General features: G+C 34.8%; 2 protein-coding genes across 2 annotated transcripts; both read right to left on the bottom strand.

Moving 5' to 3' along the window:
* Positions 1-646: 646 nt before the first annotated feature.
* On the bottom strand, positions 647-12,789 carry LOC120254122 (serine protease SPPA, chloroplastic). The gene is made up of 13 exons (XM_039262266.1): positions 12,289-12,789; positions 11,287-11,473; positions 8,865-9,002; positions 8,487-8,657; positions 8,292-8,395; positions 7,711-7,778; positions 7,147-7,313; positions 5,785-5,854; positions 3,722-3,876; positions 2,762-2,867; positions 1,981-2,068; positions 1,769-1,912; positions 647-1,103 (listed from the first exon to the last, which is right to left on the bottom strand). Exons 1-13 carry the CDS (start codon positions 12,721-12,723, stop codon positions 789-791), a joined length of 2,148 nt encoding a protein of 715 aa, XP_039118200.1. The 5' UTR covers positions 12,724-12,789; the 3' UTR covers positions 647-788.
* A 3,883-nt stretch (positions 12,790-16,672) lies between these two features.
* On the bottom strand, positions 16,673-26,371 carry LOC120249607. Its single transcript, XM_039258182.1, has 4 exons — positions 25,622-26,371; positions 22,384-22,440; positions 21,617-21,705; positions 16,673-16,771 (listed from the first exon to the last, which is right to left on the bottom strand). The coding sequence occupies exons 1-4, from the start codon at positions 26,118-26,120 to the stop codon at positions 16,673-16,675; spliced, it is 744 nt and encodes a 247-aa protein (XP_039114116.1). The 5' UTR covers positions 26,121-26,371.
* Between the last annotated feature and the right edge of the window lie 382 nt (positions 26,372-26,753).

Consider the following 26,753-nt stretch of genomic DNA (forward strand, 5'->3'; position numbering starts at 1 on the left):
ATTCATTTACCTAGAGCTAAACGTCATCTTTAAAAGAAAGAGAAAAATGCTTAAAAGCTTATCATACATATGACACTAATATATATATATATATATATATATATATTCAATTGTATATATTTTTGTGTGGTCATATTTAAATCTACATTTGCAAAAAAAACTCTAATTACATTTACAAATCTATAATCGAATATATATTAATATACCAGGGACTGAAGCAACTGCCACTAAAAGTCCATGGGCATATTAATGTATATATTTGGTTGAAAAAAAAATTTTAATTTCTTACAATTTTCCACTTTGAAAACTAAAAAATAAATTTATCCCTACTAAACAAAAATTTGGAACCACTATCAGATATAAAAACTTAATTATGATTTAATTATTATAGCAAGAATAAAACCACGTGTTAATTAGCTATTTATACAAATATATTTTGTTGTAAACTTAATTCTTTGAAACAATTCGAACAAATACATTTTCTAAAAACATAAATTGATATAAAAATTATTTAATAAAAAATAAATTTTAAAAAATTATTTTTCTGTAGTTAGGCGTTCCATTATGCATTGACCATCTGTAGTTAGGCATTTCACTATGCATTGAAAATAAAATGATGTATAAAATTAAGTAAACTTAACACAACTTTTATAAAGAAGAAGCTATACATAACCTATCTGCCTGGCAATGAATGTTGTTTGCATAAGGTTTCATACCTCCTTGCTTGCTTCTCCAACCGCGTGCCGGAGTATACCTGTATAACCTTTTTTTTTTCTCTTTAAATTTTATCAGATCATCCTGGGAACACACATCATTGTTAAAAAAGATACCGCAAAAGAAACATCATATGAAGCTGTTTGTATCAAAATGAATTTAGAAAAGTCCTTTATAAGATCCAATATTGGGTGGTTGTTATTGGTTCCACAGCCCAATTTCTCGAACAAAATGCCATCCATTCTAGCTTGAACTGTTGAAGAACTGGAGAGTGGTATATCTTGTATGACTTCCTTCACAGTCTTGTCCAGGCCCAGTAATGAGGATCCGATGCCGGTCAATATTGCAGGTAAGGATGGTGATTTTTGGGGCAGCTCTACCAACCTTACCTGAAAGACATCAGTTATAAAGAAGATAATCAACATCTAAAACAATGAAACAAATGGTCCATAATCATGAAGGAAAATCAAAATCCAACAAATGGTCCACAGTCAACATTAAACCTACCGAAAACATATGAATACTTTAAAGCAGACTGTAAATATAAAAATAAAAATAAAAATAAAAATAAATAATAAATAATAAATGATTTTGCTCATAATACATGCAAGATAACCATGAACAAGGAAACCTGATGCAAGTTGCTAATTAGTCATTAATTACAAAACTTTTGGAAATTATAGGCATTTGGGCATCACCATTGCATCAAAAGACCCAGCTACGACGTCCTCCAAGAATGCAGGATGGCCATGGTTATGGGCAAAATGAGCTCAAAAGACTTTTCAATACACATTAGAACAACAACCTCTAATACTCTTCAAGAAGTGCAGTCATCTGCATTATTATTGTGAAAAACTGAGTTTTAGTTTGATCTCTTATTTCAAATTTTCCATGAGCTATCAGGTTTGCTTTCTTTAGGCAAGGCCTAGTGGATTAAGCAAGCCATAAATAAACAAAACCTTACCACAACGATTAGAAATAATTTCTGAACTAGTTTCAAGCGATCAATCAGAGAAGGATGCATCAGAATGAGAAAAAAAAAATGCAACTTAACCTGTTTTTCCTGTGGTATATTTGCCTTTTGCTTTGCAATGGCAACAGCCCGGGAGAACCCACCAATGGCATCAACTAATCCTCGGGAAGCTGCATCTTTGCCACTCCAAACTCTCCCTTGAGCAACCTCCTCCATCTGATCTATCTGATGGTGAAATTATTTTCCATCAGTAATATATTTGAAGTGAGAAAAGGTAGATATTACACACTTACAGTCATTGATCTTGATGAAGCTGCTTTGTCTCGAAATTGTTTATATGCATTTTGTGCAGATTTTGCAAACAGCTCTGCTTCATCTGGTCTGAGTATAGGCAATATTATCCATAATCAACATTTAACAACACTAGTCCAAGAGTTTCACACTCAATGTGTTCTACAATGTCTGACACCACATGGTATGGATACAGATATTGAATTGAAAAATTGATGCAGAAAAGCCTCAGATACTTGACAGTGGGTTAAGTCTTTGCCTAATCATGAAGTATGCATCCTCCGTATCCACTTCCCCACACTCACATCTCAAGCCTAGACAACCACCAGAATCTGAGACTTGCAAGCTTGTTGACCAAAGAGGTATTTGATAGTTCTTATAGGGTAGACCTTACAATAAGATTTGACTCCTAAGACCAAATATAATAGGAACATTGGGACTGCTTTACATTGATTAAATTTGAAATTAGCTCTCCTGCTACACAATTTGGATTGCAAGTTAGAATAGTTCATCCTAGAGATTTGATGTTATTATATACTGAATACTGTAAGATCAGAAACGTAAGTTTCATAGTTTCAAGTGTCATCCCTCTTAAAATGAAGTGCAGCAGATTTCAGGTATGCAGGTCCTTTCATTTCTTGAACTTTATTAATTTCTTAAAATGACCCAAAATACTACCACTTGCACCACAGTCATGAAATGAACACGGGTCATCGATGGTTTCAATAGCATGCCAACAAGTAGATGTTATGAGTAGCTTACACAGAAGTGAGTTCCTCTTACCTAAGAGGACGTTGTTCAGCAACATTAAGCTCCGCGTATTTTCCCCTTGATATTACTTCTTTGTTAAAGCCAATTGACTCATATAGTCCTTTCAAACTGAATCTTCCTGCAAGCAGAGGCATATCAAAAAAATAATATTTCAAATAAATAGGTGCAGTGAAAGAGCCAAGAAATTGACAATCACAAACAATTACTTTTTTCTGTTCATTCACAATAGAGCCTTGGTGAAAAGTGACGATTTTGAAACAAGGTTAGATACATGCAATGTATTAACATATAGTCCATTGAGAAACTTGGCTAAGAGCATTCTTAGCTTTAAAGTTTTACACATAAATTTAGTATTTCACTCCACTTAATTTGCGTGATCTCAAGACAGTCTGTTTTCATTTGAAAGCAATGATTGTAACTTCGGATAATTGCAGGAAACCATGCATTGGTACAAACAAAATATTTCCTTTCCAAAGACTACCTTAAGTAATAACTAATTAATAAACTCCCAATATCAAGTCAAGCATTGACACTTGGTTTGTCAAATTAATTCTAAAATAGTCCACAATGGCTATTAAATAAATTTTTTTTTCTAGACCATAAATCAAATGATTATTTTTTATTTTTTATTTTTATTTATTTTTATTTTTGATTTGCACAGACCACATTATCAACATGACATGTCCTGGCAGGCTTTTCTAACTCTAATAGCACCCACCAACCAAAGAAGTGGCAGCCGGTGCAAAAATTCACATAGATGACTAACAAGCCCTCTATTGGCTGGTTTTTTTTATCAATTTATTAGCTTGAGCAACTGTAATTTGTGTAGATATTATAGATGATTTTTTTAATATCAAGATACTAAAAATAAGTGACTTGATGCTAGGTTATTGGAGAACTTGGAAAGAGAATTAGATATACCATCATCCCATCCTAATGGACCTAGAAACATGATTTAACCACTGAATTCACCTGTAACAACTCCAATAGATCCAGTTACTGTAAGTTTCTCTGCAACAATTGCTCCCGCTGCCATGGCCATGTAGTATCCTCCGCTTGCAGCAACATCAGACATTGATGCAATCACAGGTTTACGAGCAGAAAGAAGCTTGATCTCCCTCCACATTCTGTGAAAATGGAACCCATTAAGTAGTGGAAAAATACAACTGACATTTAGTAGGGTAAGTTCACTCTGGAATTATAAGTTCAAAAAGAATTACATATTCAACAAGATGGCTCACCACAGGACAGAACAGCATGCTAACCAGGAATGCACATTGATTTACATGCTTAATTCATTAAAACAGAATAAAATACTTGTGTCTAGAAGGTCCAAGCTGCACTGCTTCCACCCTCTTAACTTCGTCTGGAGCCATATTGGAGAAAAGTACAATTTCCAACCAAATGTTAAGTCCTCTCATATTTCATTCATGGCAAATGACATAAATGAGCTTCACTGCTGGCAGAAGGGCATATCAACATAGGGGTCAATCTTGTTCTTGAGATTAATATTTATGATTTCATCTCCAACTACCCCTAATTCTTTTATAAAATAGAAATGGCTTAACATGAACCAATAATATCTTGAGATTCATAAAAAGTGAAGAACAAGAAGGAATTAGACATCTTTATAATTTTGTGCCAATTGAAGTTCCTGCACAGCAAGAATAGACTGGCACGTAGCAAGTAATCAAGAAATATAGCAGATACATTTATTTGAGTGGATATAATGGTGATTCCAATATGATCAAGGGGTACAATATCTTAGTCAATGGACTTATACACAACAGAATATAATAATTTACATATATCATTGAGAATTTCAGCCTGCAGTCTCTCTAAAAGGATAATAATTTACATAATTTACATATTTCATACCGATTGAGCTATCAGTTGGAAACAGCAAACAGAATAAGACTTCATCCAGTCCAACGTATAAGTTAAGCAGAAGGGTACTAATTGTTTGTTCTCTAAATAAACATCATAAACATCTGACCAAACAAAACTTACTAAGTTCTAGCTTCTAAGAAGCTGCTTGAAGACAATACTTAAGTGCTCACTATTAACGCAATGGCTTGTATAACTTATAGTCCAAGATTGAAAGTAAGAATCCAAATCAAGATCTAAGATGTGTGGTGGGGGCTATTAGTGGTTAATAAGGTGAAAAAATGTATTTTGAAAATGGCCAACTCCTAATGATAGACAAGTCAGTTGCAGTTCCTGTGAGGTCAATGACCACTAAGTAAAAATATGTTTCTTTTTTACTTTGAGTACGTTTATTCAAATGCAGAACAAAATCTGCTACAAAACAACTATCCAGAACCGAAACTGACCCAGGAGTTTTACAGAAAGTAATAACACCTCGATCTGGACGCAAATCGAGGTAGTTACCAAAAGCAGTTAATTATGCAGTCATAGTGGACACATGAATATTTAATAATAAATGACTTGGCCCACTCTCCTTTCTAATTATTTCTTTAAACTTTGTTCGATAGAAAGTCCATGCAAGCAAGTCAACAACTTTTGCCAACTACATCTAGAGCAAATACATTATTAGCGATAGTAAATTCTACAAGGAGCTCCAAGCCACCAATCAACTGGAGACAGATGCATCCAGATCCGTGGTTGATACATTAGACATCTGAAAGAGATAATGGGATCCTAAAAGCCATTAAAAAATAAACCATTAGATCTATAAAGTAATTCCAAAACCCCATTAACATAAGCACAAAAAACTAAACCTTGAACCCTGATCTTAAAATTGTACTAAGATGAATGTTTCTGGTTGGATTTAATTCAGGAATAAGGGGTTACTAGTGTCACAGGCTTTTACTTGTTAATCCGATAATAATGAAATATCTTTATGTTTAAATCTAGAAGAACAAGAAGCTGGGGGTTTGATGGACTACAACATGCAGCTGCATGGTAAAACAATTTACATATTGAACATCATCGAATGTCTTCTTTGAAGTATGATAGTTATTCAAAAAAGTTACAAGTCAATTTTTTAGAACATGGCAGGTAAAAGAACTCACAGATCAGAGGCAAGAGCATCACCGCCAGGGCTGTCAATGCGTAAGACAACTGCCTTATACCTTTCGGAATCTGAAAACAAATAAATAAAATATAACTCATATGATAAAAGTCTAATTGATCGCTGGCTAAAAGCCAACTTAGAAGGTTTTTTATAGCCAGATAGTTTCATTAATCACTGAAAAGCAGCAAAACAGAACCTCAAAATTGCATAATGCAAAAACATATAACAATATGACAGTGAATTTGCTAATGCAACAAGGAACTTGTCCAATTTCCTCAAGAAGTCCTTCTAGTTAATGAAGGGCTTTCAATCTATAGAAGAGTCAGATAATAATGCTCATGGAAAAATTAAATTTAAAAATAACACATAAAGAAAACCTATTTTAATATTAGCCTTATCCTTAAATTCTATTCATAACCATTATCAGCTAATGCGGGTTATCCAAAGATAAGTGAGTTAACTTTAATTGTCTACTTTAATGAAGGTAGCCAATAAAATATGTAATCGAGTTATGGTTGTCGCAGCTTTATTAATAAATAGTTGTTCATGATGATAGCCACATCCAAAAAATTGTTCTTTTTATTTATGCATAGAAAGAGACACACTCAACCTTCAGTGTCCTTTCAACGGTCTCTAATTCCTTACAAAGTCACCATTTGAGTTTATTAATATTGCTGACAAATTATACCTTTGAAGATTCAAAAATAAACCCATGAGAAGGGATGAAATCAGAGTAACAGTACAACAATTTGATTTAATGTTTTCACATTAAAACGCATGTGGGATGAAAAATATTATTTACACTTGTTCATGTGCAGATTATACACTATATTTACTGGTCCAAAACCCTTGAACTGCAGGATGAAGCTTGTAATTAATTCTCAGGACATAACAGTGAGCAACTTTTGTGTTCTTACAGAGACAAAGGCTGAAACAACCTTCTTATGCAACAATAGGAAACCTTGCCAAAATAAGTGCACTTGCATATTTGTAAATTCATTCAAGATTAATATATATATATATATATATCATAGCAAACAAATTCAATTTGTGACCAATTATTATCACGCAAAAGGCAGTTGATAATATTCCACATTTGCAGGCTTAATACACAGCCCACATAATCTGACTTCTTTCAACTTGTCTTTGAGAAGTATAATCTAAATTGAAAGCTAATACGTTTGTCATAACTTCTATTTCATTAACTCTAGGCACAATATAAATGTTTGATGTTTAAATTTGAGTTTATTAAATAATTAAAATGCCAGTACTACTCTCAGTTGTTTGAAATTAAAAGCTAACAACAAACTTAAAAGCAGAATTACACAAGCATAAAGAACATTGGAGCAAGTAAGTCAACCTCCAGCAGTGCGAATCTTCTCAATTAGTTCTTCACTGATAATACCAGAACCAGGAAGGCTTAGTGGGCCACGAGTACGACTAATGCTTCCAGAGGCTCTTATGATTGCAATCTGGGGTCCAGCACCTTCCAAACCAAGGGTCCAGTTTCTTACTCTAGAATACTTTCTGTCATTGGAAGGCCAAAACATTAGACCAGTTGAACCATCATTCAGTCTACACGAAATGTTCATAGCATACCATGGATCTTATGGTAGCATAAAATACAAAAATATAGTTATCAGAAAAGGAATAGTAACTTGTATTGCAAGTCAGATCAAAAGAGAAAAGGAAAGGAGAAGAGGTTCACTTTTGAATGTCAAGATGGAGAATGCTGCTTTTGACAGGAAAAAGAAAACAGCCAGAACCTATGTTGCTTACTGGTGATAAACATCAACTTTCCACTTACAAAAAATTGTTCGCAGATAAAGGAAATCTCAAAACAAATGTTTTTGATAAGAAACATTCATTAATGCAACTGTCTATAGAAGAGATCTTTCAACTATCTCCAGAAAATGTCAATTACCTGTAATCAACCATTGGAAGTTTTTCCTTCTCCTTCTTTCCCAGTCTTTGCTTGAGCATTGAAATAATCTGCAATGAGCTAATAGTCACTGAGTTTAGCCTACTATTCTGTGGAAATGAAACCGTTTGCAACTATTTTATACGGTAATACAACCCTTGAATGGAAGATGATGTTAAACAAGTCCAACTGAGGTGAGGTCGCACACACAAACACAGAGGATACTCTAGGGTAAACTCCATATAAGAAGTGAGACAACATTGAGAAGAAACAAAAGAGCACATGGAAGGGAATGCCCATTGGTTGCATGGGATGGAAATATTTTTAAGCTGAAAAAACAAAAATCAACACAAAAGAATTTTTAATTGTGTCAAGACAAATTAAAACTTGCTTGTATGTGACAACTTGGAAATCAAGAAGTGGACAAGGGGTGCTTAGAAAATGCAAATAGAAAAGGATCCATTATACCAGCACATCTTCCTTTTAAGAAAAGGTAGAGCATTCTCTTAGGGACTTGAATAACAAAGGAACAGAAGTATATTGTTTATGGAATGTAAATAGACAGCTTAGGAAAAAAGTTGCACCTCATCGTCATATAATATGTTCGTTATCCAACCTTCTTCTTTCAGTCGATCAACTTGGTAAACTCCACTATTGATGAAGTCCTCAATTTCTTCACACTTTCTTCCTAAGAATAAGGCATCCAAGATTCTAGAAGCATGACCTTTCAAGTTCCGCATGGAACAAAATATACAACTGCTTGTTACAAATAAGATCACCTTGAGTCAAAGCAATTGTATCCAACCAATTTCCATAGATATTATCAAGCAATGAAGTCAGCATTTCACAATTTTCTTTTGACATGCTTTTAGATGATAATTGTTCTCCAATGCTCTTATATTTACCAATCCGCTGAATTTCAGGTATAATTCCAACTTTATCAAAAATTCCTGCAGGAGAGTAAGTGGGTTTAGTCTAATTCAGACACACACACACACACACACAAACACACATAGCTTTTCAATGAGAAGTTGAAATCTGCATGCCAAAAGAGAGAACCAAAAAGAAGATGCTCATCAAAACACTTAACACGCATTTAAAAAATAAAACATGCTTGTATGACATGCAGAAGACAGAGAAAGAAGGAATTAACTGACCCCTAAGAAATGAGGCTTGAACAGCCAAGCCGTATAACGAAACATAAGCACTAGGCGGGGCATATATCTCTTCACAAGCACTTGCAAGATAATACTCTTTCTCTCCACAAGACGGAGTATAGCTTATTATAAACTTGCCTGCATCAAATGTAGAATTTAGAGATCTGATAATAAGTAAAAACATAGAATCAATAGCAATGAGAGATACAAATTCACCACTGGATTCATTTGACACAAAGAATAAGATTTCAAAAAAAAAAAAAATGAACAAAGAAAACTAATTAGTTTTGAGTACCAAATTCCTATCATCATGGCAATATATAAGTTATCATTTAAATGTTGACTCAGACTGCAGACCTCTAAATAACTAGACAATGTCACCTTGGTCACTGTTCTGCTTTCAGGAAATCATTTCTTCCTTTAGGGTGTGTTAGCCATTGGCTTTCTTGAAACAATTTTAAAATGGAGCATTTTAAGATAGATTATTCTGTACCTCGAGTAAATTTAGTGTTTTTTCGTTGATTTTATAACTCAAAACAAAATTTTGAATGTAAAGCATAAAGAGGACATAAGTAGTTTTTTATTTAATTTCTATTAGCTCTAAAACTGAACTTCAAGATTATGAATGGTTAATCCAAACTAGCATTGTAAAGACAACAAAAATGGAAAAATTAAAAAAAAAAAAAAATTTCTTAAGGACACAATACGTAAATAACTCAATTTTATGGCTAACTTTGGAATAAAAAGTATGGTTATCAGCTATCTGACAAGATCTTTGGTCGAAAAGACAATTGTGTGCTTTCCGTTAAAGTTGTTTCCAGCTGTAGAAAAGTTAAAGCACTCTTCATCAGCTTATAGCCAACCATCAAGTTTAACTACCGCTTTCAATGATTAGATAACTATTTTACAGCATTGGCGGCAAATGCACCTTTACTCACCTGGAAATGGTCCTATTGAGGGTGTTGAGGTAAAATTTCTAAGGAAAATCATTATCAGTTAGGACTTGAGAGCATCAAGTAGTTACGTATACACATGTATAACTTGTCCTCTTCTGTAGATTGACTGAAGTTATAGTGCCTGAAGCCCTTGCAAAATTGCTTTCATATATACTCCAGCCAAAAGCCAGTTTTTAGGCAAAACTAACACTGACTTTTAGCTGCAAAAGTAGGGGTCTCTTAACAAATCTGGCAAGACATTCTCATTTGGACAAGTAAGCGGAGGTCCTCTGCCTTTGGTTCAGGTATGACAACACAGGAATGATAAATAAATTCATATGACAAATAACAGCTAAACTTATTGCCTGTAGCTTACATTTCTTTCTTTGTTAAATTGTTTTCATCCAAGAATGTCATTCATCTGTAGCATTCTCATCATATGACAAATTTTCATCTTAAGGATGAATCAAATAACGACCCTCAAACAAAATTGGAATGGACTTGTGCATAGGTTGAAATTGAAAAACATTAAAAAAAAAAAAAAAACCAATGCCCTACAGAGCAAACCAGTAACCGAGAAATTCTGCATGATGTATACCAATATTAACGCATAAACTAGCCCATCAATGCTTTTAAAAGTACTTCATTAGTCACAAACAACTATATGCAAGGTGTTTTATGTAATTTTAGTTCCCTTGGCATCCTATTCCTGAGAAACGTCTAATAAATATGTTTAATGTTGGTTTGCCTAGACTAATGGACTTTTCATATTGCAAGTCAAGAAAGTATATAAATCATAAGATAGGAAAACAGTTACCTCTTTTTAATTTACCAACTTTCCCATCCATGCCAAGAGCCATGGTCATCTCTTTCACTTCTTTTTCTTTTGGATAACGAGACAAATTGCTCCTTATGTAGAGTTATCAGTTAAGTACCCAAACTCAAATTTCCACCCTACAATACTTTGCTAAGGATCTATTGTTAATCTACTCTATTATTGAAGTGGACCTCATGCAATCACAAGAACTCGAGAAGATATCCACCTTAAATTTTGATCTTCTCATAGCCTAAACAAAAGGTAGACATGATATATTTTTTATAATGGATTTTTTAACTTTCTTGTTTCATGTGAATAACCAAATTGAACATCAAACTGCACAGAATTTTCTTAAAAAAAAAAATTCTAGTTTCTGTTCTTTTCATATTTCTTGAATGTTTTAATTATTTATGAAAAATCAAATAGACAGACCACCTGAGCATGAGAACACACAAAGCAAGATTATGACCCAGGCAGGACCAACCACATAAGCTCGCAGGCTATGCCAGGTCACCTCATGTATGAAAAGTGGTAGGGCTTATGCTGTGTCAAACCTGGTCTGTCACCACTTGTTCACAATAAACAACCCTAGACTTAAAAAGCTAGGCCATTTTATTCACAAAATTCAAGTGCCGTAGAAATGAAAACATGAAAATGCATATAGTTGTACCTGACTTCTTAAAATTTATAATATGCCTTCTTATTTCTTCAATCTTGCCCCATCCACAGCTCAACTGTTCTATATGCAAATATATACCAGAAATGCGAGGATCATAAGCTGCTTTTACGAAGTTTTCACAAATCTGAGGTAATGATAAACCAGAACTGAAGGGTCTTCTTGTTAGCTGATCAGAAACCTGAATCAAAAAGAACAGAAAGGAACCAATATGACAACAATATAATTTCTACACCTGCTTGAGATAGAAGTCATCAACAGGAATTGTTCATAAAATGTAGTTAAGCATAAACTACTCATCTTTCACAGGAAATAATAAATACCCTCAATCTGTATTTGGTTTGACACCTGAATTTTCAGTTTATCACTGAAGCCTTTAGATTCTGGCAAAAATGCAAACCTATTTCTTGTTTGAGAGAAAAGGAGCTGTGAACTGTAAATCCAAGTGATCTCCTATCATTTCCCAAATCTCAGAGAAGAAAAAGGAAAACCGGTAACTACAAAACCATTCCTAATATTAAACCTTAACATCTCCCTTTAAGAATAAATGCTAAGAAATTGTCTCTAGACTCTCCTCCACTCAACCATATTCAACATTATCTCCCTTTCACAACCCCTGTCACAGATGCCTTCACTTGCATCCATATTATTTATGAGTTTTCCACAACCTCTTGATTCAAAAAATAATGAAACATCTCACAATCAACAAATCAAGAAACGCAATCTGATCACTATCCCAGACCTAGAACCTACATCAAACTTGCAACTCATTTACCTCATTTCAGATTCCTCTATGAATCCATACTTCCTTGTTCCTTGCTTCAAATTCAACTCATCGTACCATTCCACATTGAAGCATCAACAGATATCAAAACCAAAAATGAATAAGAATCAAGAATCACAAACAAGGTTGAACATCCTCATAATCTAAAACCCACTGAAATGCATCCATCTAAGCTAATTCAATTAAAAAAAAAAATCAAACGAAGAAATCACCTGGCCACGTAGATTCATAGTCAGAACGCTACCCTTCTTGACACGCTCCCACGGCAACGCAAAGAGCAAACGAAGCTTCACAAGAAAGGACTTCCACCAATCAAACTTCTGCATCTCAAACTCTCCCATGGGGTAATCCCCATCATTCCCGTCTAATCCGACCTTCATCTCCTCTTCAGAAGCAGTAGCAGCAGCAGCGAATGTAGGAACACCATCGACGATCTTCTCAGCAACCTGATCATCCTCCTTCTTGGCGTCAGCGGACGACTCAAGGGCACGAAAGGGGAACCGCCTCTTGTTGTGCATGTGAAGGCGAGGGATGGAGAATGGGGAAGGGAGGACAGAGAAGGGTCTGGAGAAGGGGGAGATCGTCGAAGGGAAGGGAGAGAGGAGGTTGCCGCCATGGCATGGCCTGAAGAGGAAGAGCTTGGCCATGGATGGAGTGCTTGGGCGGAGAAGAGGGTGTGATCGATGGAGTGGGGGGTGGAGATGCCAGTAGTAAGGTCGGTGGTTTTGTTGCCACGTCATCAAGGGCATTTTTGGAAAGAGCCGTTAAAGAGGATGACAACTGAACTGGAGAATTTTAAAAAAAAATTTCAAAAAAACAAATAGTATTCAATGAAATCCACGCTTGGTCCCTGTATGCCAACAAACTTTTGATTTTGGTCCTTTGAATTCAAAAAATAATGCCAATTTTTTTTTTTAAATAGCTGATGATGATGTTATATTTTTATTCATTTAATTTATAATTTAAATTTTTAATTTACATTAGATGTCACGGTGGGCTCCTTTTTTCTCACCCGACCTTTAATTAGAGTTGACTCAATTAAAAAACAAGGATCACAAATCAAATTTTAATATTTTGTAAACTTCAAGGGATTGTGAGTTTATGACTTCCATTAGGGGTAAACCCCTAATGTTAATTACTTTGGATATTGTCGCAAGAACCTTCGATTAAGAAATAAGTGTGAATAAAGAAACAAATTGTAACAATCAATTTCATTTATTTCAATAAATAAGAATTTATAAACTTCATTGAGATTACAAGAGGTTTGAAATTTGATCTTCTTGACACAATAGTGATTGTTGCCTTATATCTCCTTCCGACTATTTCGCCGAAAAACGCGCTTTGCTTTCTGTTGACACTTGGTCTTCGTCAACGGTTGAAATGTGCATCTTGAACATGATTTAGAAATTTGTGAAGTTATGTCTTGGATATTTGAATTTGCGTCTTGGACTTGATTTAGAACTTGATTTGATTTTTTTCATAAGCTTTGGCTTTCATGCTTATGAAGTTTTTTTTTTTTTTTTTGCAACTTGTGAACTCTTCAACACTTTACCTGTTGAAATTGTTGAGTTCATTTGTTGATTCATTTGAAACTTGAGCGTTTGATTTTTGCATCTTAGATTTGATTTGGATTTCAAGCTATGGATTCTCTATGTTGATGAATCACAAACTTGGTTTGATTTTTCATGAGCTTCAGCTGTCATGCTTGTGAAGCTTTTTTACAACTTGTGAACTCTTCAACACTTTAGCTTTGAAGTTGTTGAATTCATTTGTTGATTTATTTGAAACTTTGAAGTTGGACATTTGGATTTGCATTCTTTGATTTGATTTGGAACTTGATTTGACTTTTCATAAGTTTCGACTTTTATGCTCGTGAAGTTTTTTTTTTCTTACAACTTGTGAACTCTTTAATGCTTCATCCTCGAGGTTATTGAGCTCATTTGTTGATTCATTTGAAACTTGTATCTTGAATGTTTGGACTTGCATCTTGGATTTGATTTAGAACTTGATTTGATTTTTTCATAAGCTTCGACCTTCATGCTTGTGAAACTTTTTTGCAACTTATGAACTTTTCAACACTTTAGCCTTAAGGTTGTTGAGCTCATTTGTTAATTCATTTGAAACTTGGACATTCGATTTTTGAACTTGCATTCTTTGATTTGATTTGGATTTTGAGCTGTGAATTCTTTATGTTGATGAATCACAAACTCGGTTTGACTTTTCATGAGCTTCGGCTGTCATACTTGTGAAGCTTTTTGCAACTTGTGAACTCATCAACACTTTAACTTTAAGGTTGTTAAGCTCATTTGTTGATTCATTTAAAACTTGTGTCTTAAATATTTGGACTTGTATCTTGGATTTGATTTGGAACTTGATTTGATTTTTTCATAAGGTTCGGCCTTCAGGTTTGTAAAACTTTTTTTGCAACTTATGAACTCTTCAACACTTTAACCTTGAGGTTGTTGAGCTCATTGGTATCTTCTACATTTGATTTGGATCTCAAGTTGTGGATTCTCTCTGAATCACGAGCTTGAATAATTTTACCCTTTGAATCTTAACTTCTTGGCGTCTTGAGACTGCTGAATTCATTTGTCGACTCATTTTGATTTTTTTATTTATTTTTATTTTTATTTTTGCCTTGATTTTGATTTGATTTTAATTTTAATTTTTTCATTTTTTATAGAATGCTTTACTTTTTGAAAAGTCTTAAAATTCTCTCATCACTCGTAAGAGAGTCAATGGCTTCAAATAGGGTCTATGAGCTTAAAGAAAGTTTTAAGGGTTTTGAAATTTTCTCATCACCTCGTGGCCTCAAATAGGGTTCATGAGCTCAAAGAGAGTTTTAAAAGGATCTTAGAATTTCCTCATCACTCCTAAGAGAGTCAGTGGCATTAAACAGGGTTCATGAGCTCAAAGAGAATTTTAAGGGGTTTTTTTGAATTTTTCTCATCACTCCTACGAGAGTTAATGGCCTCAAACAGGGTCTATGAGCTCAAAGAGAATTTAAAAAGAGTCTTCAATTTGCCCATCCGCTTGTGACTGTGAAAGAGGTAATGAGAGATTCTCTCAAAGAGAACTATCGCCATGTATTGGAGCGAGCTTCAAGAAAGTTCTTCAAAATGTCTTCATCAACTCTTTCAGGCTTGTGTGAGTGTCAAGAGGCAATGGAGAAGCCCTTGCAAGGAGAGCAGTCGCCATGCATTGGACATCACAGCTAGATTCAAGAGGGTCTTTAAGAGTCTTTAAGAGTCTTCAATAGCCCGTCCACTTTTGTGACTGTTAAGAGGCAATGGAGAGGCCCTCTCGCGGAGAGCAGTCACCACGCATTGGACATCACAGTTAGCTATAAAAGAGTTTTTAAGAGTCTTCAATAATCTATTCGCTTCCGTGACTGTCAAGAGGCTATGGAGAAACCCTCTCAAAGGAAAGCAGTCGCCATGCATTAAACATCACGACAAGCTTAAGGGGTGTTGTGAAATTACCAAAATACCCTCCATCTTTGTTAAAAACCTTTTTTGTGCATTTAGACCCTCTAACTTTTAATTTTTTCATATTTTATCAAATTTTGCAAATAAACCCCCAAACTTTCATACTTCATATTTTTCATGGCTTTTGCAGTTAAACTCTAGAGCTTTCATATTTTCACACATTTTCACATTTTTGCGTATGTGTCCTCAATTATTTCATCATTCCTTTTTTTTCTCCATAGATTTTGCATAAAAGCCCAACTTTTCTACAAATGTATTTTTTTGCCACATTTTGGTAACCGAGCCCTCTTTTTTTCTTTTTTTTTTTTTAAAAAAATAATCTAAATATTGGTCGATAACATTTCTGAGCATGTTTGGACTCCACATGTTAAAAGTTCAAAACTAACTAGAAGAAAATCTAAAGGCCAAGGCATGAGATAAAGGTTTATATTGAAAAAAAAAACATGCTGACATGCGATACATAAAAGCATGCTATCATATATACAATTCATTACTCACTTAATCAAGGAGTGCATGGTTCATAAACGCAATCTAAGGTGCAGGTCCCACACATATCATGGCATGAATTTGGTTTCTCTTCTCTTCTTTCTTTTTTTTCATCTTCCTATATATCTTTCATCATATGTAATTTATGAACATGATACCTTGTTGTTGAATTCCGGCCGAGTAATGTTGCACCTCATCATTAACCATCATCCCACAACCACCATCTTCAACCTTCTTCCTCGTGCTCTTATTCTTCTTCATTAGAATGATTCTTGTGAACTTGCACTTGGAGATGAAGAGGGTAGCAATGTTCAGCGGCCAGTCCAATTCTGATGGCAAGAGATGCGCACTCGTCTAGATTAAGCTTGCACGCTGCCCACAACACCGACAATAAGGATTATGTACAAGCTTCACAGGTTCTCATCAAAAAGCCATGCTAAGTTGGGAATAGTATGTGGGCATCATCAGCAAGAGAAAACATATTCTCCTTCTGGAGGACACAATAGCACTTACTCTCCTCACTCGGCTCCTCCTTCTTCTTAGATTTCTTCAGCTTCCCTCCAAACTTAGGGGACTTGCTATGGTGGACGTGATCCCTGATGTGTTTGGGATCAATATTTCCCTAGAGAGACTCTGGCTCGCTGGCAGCCTCATGGGTATTGTAGGGCTGGAAGTTGGTGGCGAGGAACCGTATACCATCATCACCATGGCTTTCTCCAATCTTTTAATAATGGCATTTAGAGAAAAAGAGAAAGTGGGAGATGTAATTAACAACATGCATGCATGCTGCCAATGTACATGCAAAGAGGCAGCAACGAGGAGGAGCATGAAGTAGTAAACAAGGTTGCTGACGACACGGCAGTCACCACTAAAACAATTCTCATGGGAAAGATGCACTAGGAGATAGGGATGGCAATGGGGCGGGGTGGCCCGGTCCAGCCCCCGCCGCGCTCACCCCATACCTTGCCCCGCTCCCCTCCCGGCCCCGCTATTTTTTTTAAGTTTTCAATACCATACCCGACCCGCAGATTTTTACACTCACTCCGCCCCGTCCCACCCAGCCTTTACAAGAATTGAGATAAAAAAATAAAAATAAAAATTTCCACTATTTTTAGTTCATTTACATCAATAATTAAAAAATATATAATACCACATTTCGGAGTCGAGGCCAATTGACATCCTATTGTAATATATATTATTTATTAATGTTAGCAAATTATTTTTTAAGTAATGTAATTTTTTTAATTAAAACATTAATACATAAATTTAATCAAAATACATAACTAGTGAATATAATTTTATTTACTTTGATTTATAAAGTGAGAAATTTTAACATTATGTATATATAAATATATAGGATATATATATATATATATATATATATTTAGCAGGGCGGGGCGGGACAAGGTAATACCAAACCGCCTTGCCAAGTCCCATTATAAAAAAAATCCCCGCCCCGCCCCGTCCCTTGATTTTCACCAAAAAAAAACTGCTCCGTTTGGAGTGGATCGGGTCAAAAACCATGGAATGATTCGGGTTTTGCCATCCCTGACAGGGAGAGGGTGAAGCATGCATACTTCGGTGCTTCATTTCTCTTAAGACAAAGTGGGCCCATCATGAAAAGAGAAAGCCTCTCATTCATGGCCATGCTGAATAATACCGCCGGTCCCACCATGGAGAAGAGAACCTCATTCATACATGAATTTTTTTCTCTCGGTCCCACTCATCACTTATCTTCATTCAATTTTTTTTCCCTACCTTTATTTTTTTTTGTTGGTTCCCAATATCAGGGAATTTAAATTTAAAATTTGGATTCTCCTAATAAACTTGATTTTGGATTTTAAAATTTTAAATCACTTTATCCTTATCCCATCGGTGCATATTCTTTTTCATATTTTATATTTAATTTTATTTTTATTCTTTTTATTTTTATTTTTTTATTATTATCCAATCAATTTTTTAAAAATTATTATTATTTTTAAATCCAAGCATAGATAAGCCCTAATGATCGTTATCCCTCAAATTTTATTTAAACTCAAATTTGATTTAAGTAGAGATAAAGATTAAAATTTTATTCAAACTAAAACTCTCTTTCTCCCTTTTTCTATATAAACAAAGTGTCCCCTCATAATTTTCTCACATCTAATGAAGACCATCTGATGAAGAGAGGAAAGTACTAGTATTCTCAAATCGTAGAGCCTTTAATCTTCATCCCAATCGTTTCAAGGTAAGAATCTAACAATTTTTCTTCAAAATCTTTTTTTTTTTAGGGATTTGTATGCATATATTTTGCAATATAAAAACCCGCTTCACTTTTTTTTCCTTGCATGTTGAACATCATATATATATATATATATATATATATATATATATCATTAATTTTTCCTTCAAGCATCTTGAATGCCATGCCTTCCCTCTTATTTGTTTTATATTTTTATTTTCTTCATGCACGCGCCACTTTTTTTTTTACAATATTTGCACTGTATAGCATCCTTTCTCTTTTTTTTATTATTTTATTATTATTATTATTATTTTTCATTATCAACCTTCATGAATGGCGCCATGCACTTCATTATCTATTATTATTATTATTTTCCTTTCATCCGTGAACAATTTATTTATTTTTTTTACTTTTTTATTTTTTCTTTTCCTTCATCCATGAACATCATACTTTCTTTCCTTTATTTTATCATTATTTTTTTCTTTTCCTTCGTCCATCGACACCATGCTTTATTCTTTATTTTATTATTTTCCATTTTTATCCTTCATCCAAAACACCATACTTTTTATATTCTATAATTTTTTTCTTTTCCTTTTCCTTCACTGGTGAACAATATATATATTTTTAATTTTTTTATATAGAGAGCATGCCCTCTTTATTGGTGCCGGAAAGCTATCTTCTTCATATATTTTTTTATTATTTTTTGGCCATCCGTACAACATCTTCAATTTATTCATTATTTTTTTATTTTATTATTATTATTTTTCTTGGCATCCAAACACCATGTCTACCTTGCACCCAATTTTTTTTGTTTATAATATAACAATTTTCATATTATCTTTTTATTTATATATAGTTTTTATCGTATTTTTATAGACTTTTCAATAGCTCGCTCTAAAGGACAGTCAATAAATTTCTTTTAGTAGTATAATGATCAGATAAAACTCAGGATTGAAATATCGTTCGAGACGTCTATCCATCGATTCAAAAACTCAAAAAGAAAGATTTGCTATTTTGAGGAGTAGCTTTGGCGTGTGGACCAATCTCTGCAAAGCTAGCACTCCCGTGAGATAGGTGTGCTAACTCACTGACTTTTTCCCTGAGGAAGGGTGCACCATATTATGTCTCAACAGATCGCTCATCGAATGTCAGTTTAGGACACTTGGCCCGTCGGATGACACCTATCCAGGTCCGTAAATGCATGTTTACCGGGTGAAAATCCTAGATATTGCTGAAAGTGGATCCGTGTAGAAACCGACAACCGCACTGGTCGCTTCGGCCGATAAAGTAGATATCGCGCGGCAGATCGTGTATGTTGAGTCGCTACGTCGTCGACTCAACAAGCGGTGTCTTCGAGATTTTGGAGATCGTGGACAATGGATATACCGGGTTGCGCGTCGTCATCTTAAGTCTTTGTGGGAACCATCGAGCGTTATATATGATAAAAAGTATATAAATAAAAAGACAATATGAAAAATTGTTATATTATAAAAAGAATTGGTTTTCAAAAATTGAGAGATGGCATGTTGATGCAAAGATGTAGACACGCCAATGTTCGGATGACCAAGAAAATAATAATAATGAAAATATAATGAATAAATTGAAGATGACGGAAGACATAATAAAGAAAATATATGAAGAGAGCATAGCTTTTAGGCACTATAAGGGCATACTGTCTATATAAAAAAATTAAAAAAAAGAAGTATAGTGTTCACCGGTGAAGGTAAAGGAAAAAATAATAGAAAATAAAAAGTATGGTGTTCACCGGTGAAGGAAAAGAAAAAAAAATTATAGAACATAAAAAGTATGGTGTTCTGGATGAAAGAAACAGTGCATTCAAAATGATTGTAAAAAAAAAAAAAAGTGGCGTTCCATGTGCATGAAGAAAATAAAAATATAAAACAAATAAGAGGGAAGGCATGGCATTCAAGATGCTTGAAGGAAAAAATAATGACATATATACATATGATCAGAGGAGAAATGGCTAGGAGTTTTGTTGTATTGCAAAATATATGCATACTAAAATCTAGAGAAGATTTTGTAGAAAATTGATCTTTACAAAAAGACAGTGAATAAAATTCACAGAAGAATAAACATAAATGACGGAGTTGGATTCTTACTGGCGAGCGATTGGGATGAAGATTAGAGCCCACGATTTGAAAATACTCCATCAGCTTCCCTCTCTTCACTCGATCCCGTGAGGAAATTCTGAGGGCACTTTGTTTATATAAAGAAAAAAAGTTTTGGTTTGAATAAAATTTTAATCTTTATCTCTACTTGAAAAGTCAGAGCCAGTCACGCAGTTCATCAACATAGTTTAGGGCTACCAAAATCCAAATCAAATCAAAGAATCGCAGAGTTCAGCAAATCAAATACCCAAGTTTCAAATGGAATTAACAGATGAGGCTACACAAGCAACCTTTAAGCTCAAAAGTGTTGAGAGTTCATAAGATTCAGATTCACAAAGTTGCAAGACGTCGAAGCTTACTGATCAGAGTCAAGGTTCCAGATCAAATCAAGATCGCAGGTCCAAACGATTCAAGATACAAGTTTCTGGAATGGATCAACAATGTAGTACTCGATAGTGCCAGGGATGCAGCTATTGAGAGTTCGTAAGTTTAAAGAGAAACTCCGCAGGCAGAAGTCGAGAGACTATGGAGAGTCAGTCGGGTCCAGATCAAAATCAGAAAGAATGCAACTAAATGTCCAGACTAGAAGTTTCAAATAATCAACAAATGAGATTCAACAACTTCGAAAAGCCTAAAGTGTTGAAGAGTTCATAAGTTAAAGAAAGACGACGACCAAGCTACGTAAAAATCAAAACCAAGTCAGCTGATTCGTCGGCTAGAAGTCCATGCGCAAATCCAAATCAAATCTAAGATCAGAAATCAAAGCTCAGTTTCGAAATGAATCAACAAATGAACTCAACAGTCACCAGATAAAGGTATTTCTAAGAGTACAAATTCACTGCATAAAGCGTAGAAAGCTAAGACTTTATGATGCACTCAAGTTAAATCAGGTCAAAGGCGCAGATTCAAAATATCCAGCCATGACTTTACAAATCTAAATCTTTCAAGATGACATTTCAACGTGACGTACACGAAATTAGCAGCAGACGCTTGCGTTTTTAGGAAATAGTGGAAGGAGTATAAGGCAACAATCACTATTAGTACCAGAAGATCAAATTTCAAACCTCTTGCCAATCTCAATGATTTATAAATTCTTATTTATTGAAATGAAATGAGTGAGTATTCTGATTTTGGTATTTCACTAGTCAACGCTTGTATTTGCTATGTCGAGGGGAGTACTTTGCGGCGATATGCAGTAGTGTCGACAGGGGTTTACCCTAAGTCGGAAAGTCCTACGCTTCACACAGTCAGCATGAAGTTTACCCAAAGGCCCTTCAGAATTTGATTTGTGATCATGCTGTTTACCTGATCAAACTCAATTAAAGGACGGATAAGAGAGAAAGAGCCCATAGTCACTAATGGAATAAAATAGTCACGTTAATGTGTGCAGATACATAAAATGCTGTCAGCTGGATGATCATCGAAAATAGGAAGTAGACATTTGGCCATATAGCATCATTCATTGTTACTGAAGGGAGGTTCAATCTCTCAAATCTTTTGCATAACAGGTCCAAGCTAATAAATGATATGTTATTAATTTAGTAACTAAATTTAGAAGTTAAGAATACTTCAAAGACCAATTATGAATTTTTTTATAATATATATATATATATATATTGATAAAGATAAAAGCGTATAGCACAAAATCTACTATGCTAAGGTACAATATTGAGCCCATTTACGGAGTATAGAGCATAATAATGAGGGTCTAATAGAATAATTTACTCTACACATGCTGAAAATAGTAGCAAAAATCTCTAGTGTTTTGTATGTGACACTGTTGTAAGTCCTTCCCTATTAAATTGGTATATAGAGGAGATGAAAATGTGAGAGTATAATACTACATGTTGAATTAGCTCAAAGGTTGTGATTGACCAGGAACTTTGCTACAATACGACTTGTTTTTCTCTGTTGGATGGAACAGCATCATACATATATATCTGCATCCATGCATGCAAATGGATTCCGTGATCACGCAGATACCCAAGCTCAAAGAACCCTGCTTGGCACGCACCCACATGCTCAACATCACCTCATGTCCTGTTAAAGACAAACGCATAAACAAAATAAATCCAGGCAATAACTTTTAATATATATATATATATATGTATTATACATGCAATTATATACCACGCATACGTTCTAAAGAAATCATCACATGACATTATAAAAATTTGGCTTTACCTGACAATGATAATCTAATTTGGTAGTTGTTTGGCTCTCTCTTTTAATGGCGAATGGTTGAACGACTGATAAAATGGTAGTGCTGTGCTTAGAGCAGCTTGTATCCTTATTCAGAGTTTATAAATTTATTCTATTCCTCAAATATATGATTTGGCTTTATCTGCAACTGCTAATTCAGTAAATATATTTTAAGAAAATTACTAAAATAACAGGATCCATAAAAGAAAACCCTAGCACAGCTTTGACAATGAATAACAATATCATAGTACTCACCAAGGAGAGGAAAATAATCAATAAAATAAATAAACAAACACGAGCGCACATTTGCCAAAGTGGAAAGTATGACACTAACTGAAGAAAGAGAAATCGCAGTGCTGCAAAAGCCAGTCAGCCCAGGCAATGAAGCAGATAACTCTCAAATCAATTCCTGACAGGCTTTGCTGGGTTCAAAATCTCTGGCAGCCTTGTTGCGCTCACATGCACTCACCAATGGAAGAGATTCATACTCCTCTCACGGAGACACACCAGGGTGGTTTGACCTGTAGTCCTATCTCTTTCGCCCACAAACTGCTATAACTCTTGTGTAGAGGTTGATTAGAGATGACTTGAAAGTCCTTTTGTACTCCATCAACGTAGTGAACTCTTTGATTGCCTTGCCAGTGTAAGAAGTAGTAGTTTCAACAAAGTCCATTGAATCCCCTACTGCTTATGCATGTGCCAGTTACCTCATTTCAAACATCCCATGTTTGGCCTTCTCTTCTCAAAAGGCCAGACCTAACTAATCTCTCTTGGTACTCCTTGAGTGACTTCTTCTTTCCATGAGTGGGGATTACAGAGACTGTGTGGCATTACAAACCATTTACAATTATCTTCAGTATCACTTCTTTAAATTAAATGAGACACTTTATTTACACCTGCCACAACATCGGTTCAAAAATAATTTTATCCTTGACCCAGAGCCTGAGGCTAAAACAAACAACCAAATTATATATACTCAATTTTAGCATTGCGTACTAAGACCCGAGGTAATAACGATCTCTGGATTCCGCTCAAAAGCTTGCACTCTGCTTGTGCAGTAGCAATTTAATTTGACTATACGAACAAGTCAGGCATACTCGCTCTAATACCACATTAGCTGCAAATAACACAGCATTTGAGTAACCGGAAACAACGAAAATCTAAACTTTATTTCGAAATCAGAGTCCTTGACTTTTGGGTGTAACTAACATGATGCATTTAATTACTCCAACAAGTTTTATATATTTTGCATAATAATAACCCAAAATGATTATACATGTGGAATTAATTTACTAGAGTTGATGTAACTAATTTCTAATATCAATTATTGTCACCACAATGGAGTGAGACCATTTGGATCTTTACTAACTTTATAATTAGAAGAGATTTACGCAAATAATACCTATAAAGTGGATGTTTGCTTCCTTAGACTCATTTATTACCAACAGAAACTGAAGAGGTTCTGACTAATATTTTTTAATAACTATGGCACTCTCATTTCTAGTAATTTTTAAAAAAAAAATCTCAGTTTTTATAGTAACATTATTTATTTTTTTCAAAAATAAAAAAGTTTCTGTCCAGCCTTTATGCTTTCTACAAACCATATCTATCATCATATTTTTATCAAAGGATACTTTTTTGTTTCATTTATCCAATCATTCCATTCATATAGCAACTGACAGTGCCATCCATGTTATTTTATTAATTAAAAGATCTCAAAAATATAAAAACAAACAAAAGGATAACATTATAGATCCTTTTTTTTTTTTTAATTTTTTAATAAATGTATTCCTTTCACCTCCACTCTTATTTAATATTACACAGATAAAAAAAATTTGTCAAATTTTAACTTAAAATGATTTAAATGTAAATAGGCTAGAGGGAACCTCTGCACCTACCACCACAGGAGCTGATTCTTGCTCAGGCAAAGGTGACATTATATTACAACACTGTTTGCCAAATATAATACTCGACGCCAATCTGACTATTAAAAAAAATTCTTTTCCGAGGCGCCACACTGAGCGCTAATATCATATATGTATAAGCACAGAAAAATCAAACTTGTGCTTCTAATTAGCCTATTATAAAATTAAGTTGCAGGCCCAGGAACCCAAACAATTACTTATGTACTAACAACGAGATACAAAATTCTTATAGACATATAAAGTGCTAAATATTAAAACAAAGCTCACATACCTTTAAATTCCTGAATCTCCCTAACTTAAAAGACTCTAACTAATTTATAATAAAACAGCCATAAAAATGCCGTAATCTTACAATGAGAAGTGAACAAAACACTGCATACACATATTTACGCACTGGTATATTAGGAGGAGAGAAGAATTGAAATAAACACGACTCCACCTAAATTCGACACTTGGACTAATAATTTTTAGTCATATGTTTGTAAATTTTGATATTTGTTTATTATAAAATATAATAATAAATTGATAATTATTTTTAAAAAATTACTATCATTTATTTTAAAAATCACTAAATTGATAAAATTAAAGAAATTAAATGGGTGAGGATTAAAACTGCATTGCGTCCTGACCGCCGGAGTTTGGATGAGAACTTATAAAAGCCGCTGAAACTTTTAACAGGAAGCCATTTTAGGAAGAATCTCAGTAAGCTAAGATCACCTCATAGTCTATCTTAGGCCTCCAGAATATTATATAGACCCGCCGCTGGAGCTTTGAACATACCTCTCAAACCATCCAGCCCGATCCGGTATACGTCATGAGCGTCATAAAGCAGCTGACCATGGAGAAGTGCTGCTTTGGACTGCTATAGCAACGATCCAAACAAGCAAAGCTATACACTTGGGATCCATGTACATTGGAGAGAGATCTACAATACAGGATTAGCATGCAATAAAGTCTGCCGAAGCATATAAGACATGCAAACATAATGTTATAAATATATAACTCATGGGAAAGTATAGCAGAGTGCTCGCGTGTCACAAAATGGTCATGGCAGCAGGGTCATGGAAAGCACATTTGCACAGGCGTGTACCCACTGAGACAGCAATCCGCCACTCTGCACGCGCAGCTGTGGCAAGCAGCATGACGCGCAGTGAGTAGGCGCATTAAAACAAACAAAACCCATTGAAGCAAAAGCACAAACACCTGATGGGCATGAAGGATCGGAGAACTCACCAGCACGTCGGAGGTGGCGTTGTCAAGGCCGGTGCCGGCGGAGGCGAAGCAAACGGCGGAGGCGAAGTCATTCATCGTATAGGCAGGATCGAGATAGGCAGGAACAATAGGGCCGAGGCCGAAGGCCTCGGCGTAGAAGTCGCTGGCGAGGCGGCCGTTGCTGAATCGGCCAGTGGGGTAGGGTTTGCCGAGGAAGTCACGGCCGTAAGGCATGAAGTTGCTCTTGAGGAGCGTGGGGATGGCGTTGTTGTTGCCCGTGTCGACTGTGGAGTCGCCGAAGACGATGATTGCTGGAACGGCGGCGAGGGAGAGGAAAGGTAAAGAGGAGAGGCATAGGAAGAGGAAGAGGAGGAGAGGCATTGTTAGGGTTAGGGTTAGGGTTAGAGTTGGGGATGGGGGAGTGAGAGAGAGGATTTAAGGGAAGGAGGCATTGAATGAAGGGAAAGGGGAAAGATGGAACGAGGAAGGAGATGGGGAGGAAATGCGAACGCCGACTTTGCGGTTGGGGAGAGTGAGGTTTGTTGAGAGGGTATTATGGGAATATTTGTTAATTTTCATTTATATCTTGCAATTAGTTTGTTTTTAGATCTAGGTTGAAATAGGGGAACTTTTGATTTTGATTTTGATTATATATAATATATATATATATATATCAGAAATAGGATGTTTGTGTTATGGAGAATGATTAATTTGAATTACAAGTTTATATGTGAAAATGAGGATTTTCGATGCATCGGCAGATTACTCTTTAAGTCTTGTCTGTCTCGATCAATGACCATCGCTCATTTTACTATGTAACACGCGGATTAAAGATATAATGTTTATTTATTTGAATTAATAGGTTATTAATTTAAATAAATATGAAAAAAAATAAAGTGATATAGCGGTTAAAGTATTATATAAATGTTGAATGTTTAGAGTTTAACTCCCTTCTGCCGATGGTTAAGGTGTAAATAAACTATATGAGATGATTTATTTATATAATAATAATAA

This window comes from Dioscorea cayenensis, chromosome 3 (genome assembly GCF_009730915.1).
Source record: "Dioscorea cayenensis subsp. rotundata cultivar TDr96_F1 chromosome 3, TDr96_F1_v2_PseudoChromosome.rev07_lg8_w22 25.fasta, whole genome shotgun sequence".
Lineage (NCBI taxonomy): Eukaryota > Viridiplantae > Streptophyta > Magnoliopsida > Dioscoreales > Dioscoreaceae > Dioscorea > Dioscorea cayenensis.